Here is a 1543-nt window from a genome sequence, read left to right as displayed (position 1 = left end):
CGCGCGACGACACACACACTACACACACACACACACACACACACACACACACACACACACACACACACACACACACACACACACACACACACACGCGTACTCATGCACGCGCAGACGCACATACACACGCACACGCTTATTCCCAGATTCACCAAAACACGCACACGCGCGCGCGCACGCACACATTCATACCGATACACCTACACGCACGCGCGCACACACTCACACGCACACACGCATACACTCACACGCACACACGCACACTCACACGCACACACGCATACGCTCACACGCACACCCACACACGCACACGCACGCGCACACACGCACGCGTGCAGACACGTTGGTTAACTCGTGCGCCTACTACTCATCATGGCTTCCGTTGTAACTCCTCCTGCATCTTCCTTCTGCCGCAGCTTCCTTGACAGGATAGAGACGGTGCGACAGGAAGACTACATTCCTTCCGACCAGGATATTCTTCAATGCCGTGTCCGCACTACCGACATCTCCAAGATCGAGTTCATAGTTTCCGTTCCGAGATCTATGGGCGGAGGCAAGGCAGCCTTCTGGTAAGACTCGCGGGCGTGCGCAAGAATACCAATCGACGTTGCATCTTGTGATATGTTGTCGTCTTCTGTGACGATGATAATATGTGTAATAGACGACGTTATATGCTGCAAGAATGTATTTGTAAGGTGATNCTCTGTCCCCCCCACCACCACCACCTCGCCGCCGCCTCTGTTTGCACGCACTTATCGCGAGTGTTTGTCCGCTCTCACACACGAACGCCTCTCCTTGAAAACGCGCCATCTTTATTTTATCTCGGCAGGAGTTTTTCGCGGACGCAGCCGAGCTGTGGAAGGACCCGGGCGTGCAGAGAGCATACCAACGCTCAAACGAATTTCTACTTATCGACTGCGCTCAGTAGTGAGTATCCGCGCTCCGCGCATGCGCATGCTCAGTCGTGACATCCCCGCCCCGCGCGCATGCGCACGCGCAGGAACGGTCACCGATGCGCACGTGAAATTTGCGCTGCACCGGATGTGATGTAACGTCAGGAAGGGATGTAAATTTGCCGTTCTACGGTCGGATCTATTTGGGCGCGCGTTGATTACACATAGGTAACATATTGCGGATGTATCATAGGTATATTAGTCCCGCGACCTATTCATAGGTGAGCCATTCCATCCCTACCTGGCCGTCATTTATTCACGCAGCCGTACACGCGCGTACACTAACGAACAGTAATTCACCGAACGGAAGGAACAATATCTATGAATAATGTGTCATAGTTAGGAGGGGCACCTGTGTTTGCAGAACTAATTATTGTTAATCCACTACCTGTCTTTATACGAGGTCCATTATTAAAGTGCTACGTATAATACGGTGAAATATCGTGTTGTTATAACATCGTTTATTACAGAGAGTTTGGTAGAGAGGGTAAGACAGAAAGTCAGATAATAAAACGTCACGAAATCTCGGTGTTAGTTGTAATATTGCTATATATATTATATATATATATTGCAATATATATATATATATA

The 1543-nt window shown here is 49.9% G+C and overlaps 1 protein-coding gene across 1 annotated transcript in view; it reads left to right on the top strand.

Annotated features, from left to right (window-relative positions):
* The window catches only part of LOC106813502 (guanine nucleotide-binding protein subunit alpha-like), a 43380-nt gene that overhangs the window by 15825 nt on the left and 26012 nt on the right, over window positions 1-1543 (top strand). Inside the window, 1 exon segment of the mRNA XM_014817644.1 lies at window positions 417-569. Within this exon segment, the coding sequence (XP_014673130.1) occupies window positions 417-569 (153 nt within the window).

The sequence above is a fragment of the Priapulus caudatus genome, unplaced genomic scaffold (assembly GCF_000485595.1).
Source record: "Priapulus caudatus unplaced genomic scaffold, Priapulus_caudatus-5.0.1 Scaffold784, whole genome shotgun sequence".
Lineage (NCBI taxonomy): Eukaryota > Metazoa > Priapulida > Priapulimorpha > Priapulimorphida > Priapulidae > Priapulus > Priapulus caudatus.
The sequence above is the reverse complement of the archived record's forward strand: the minus strand, read 5'-3'. Positions and strand labels throughout refer to the sequence as shown.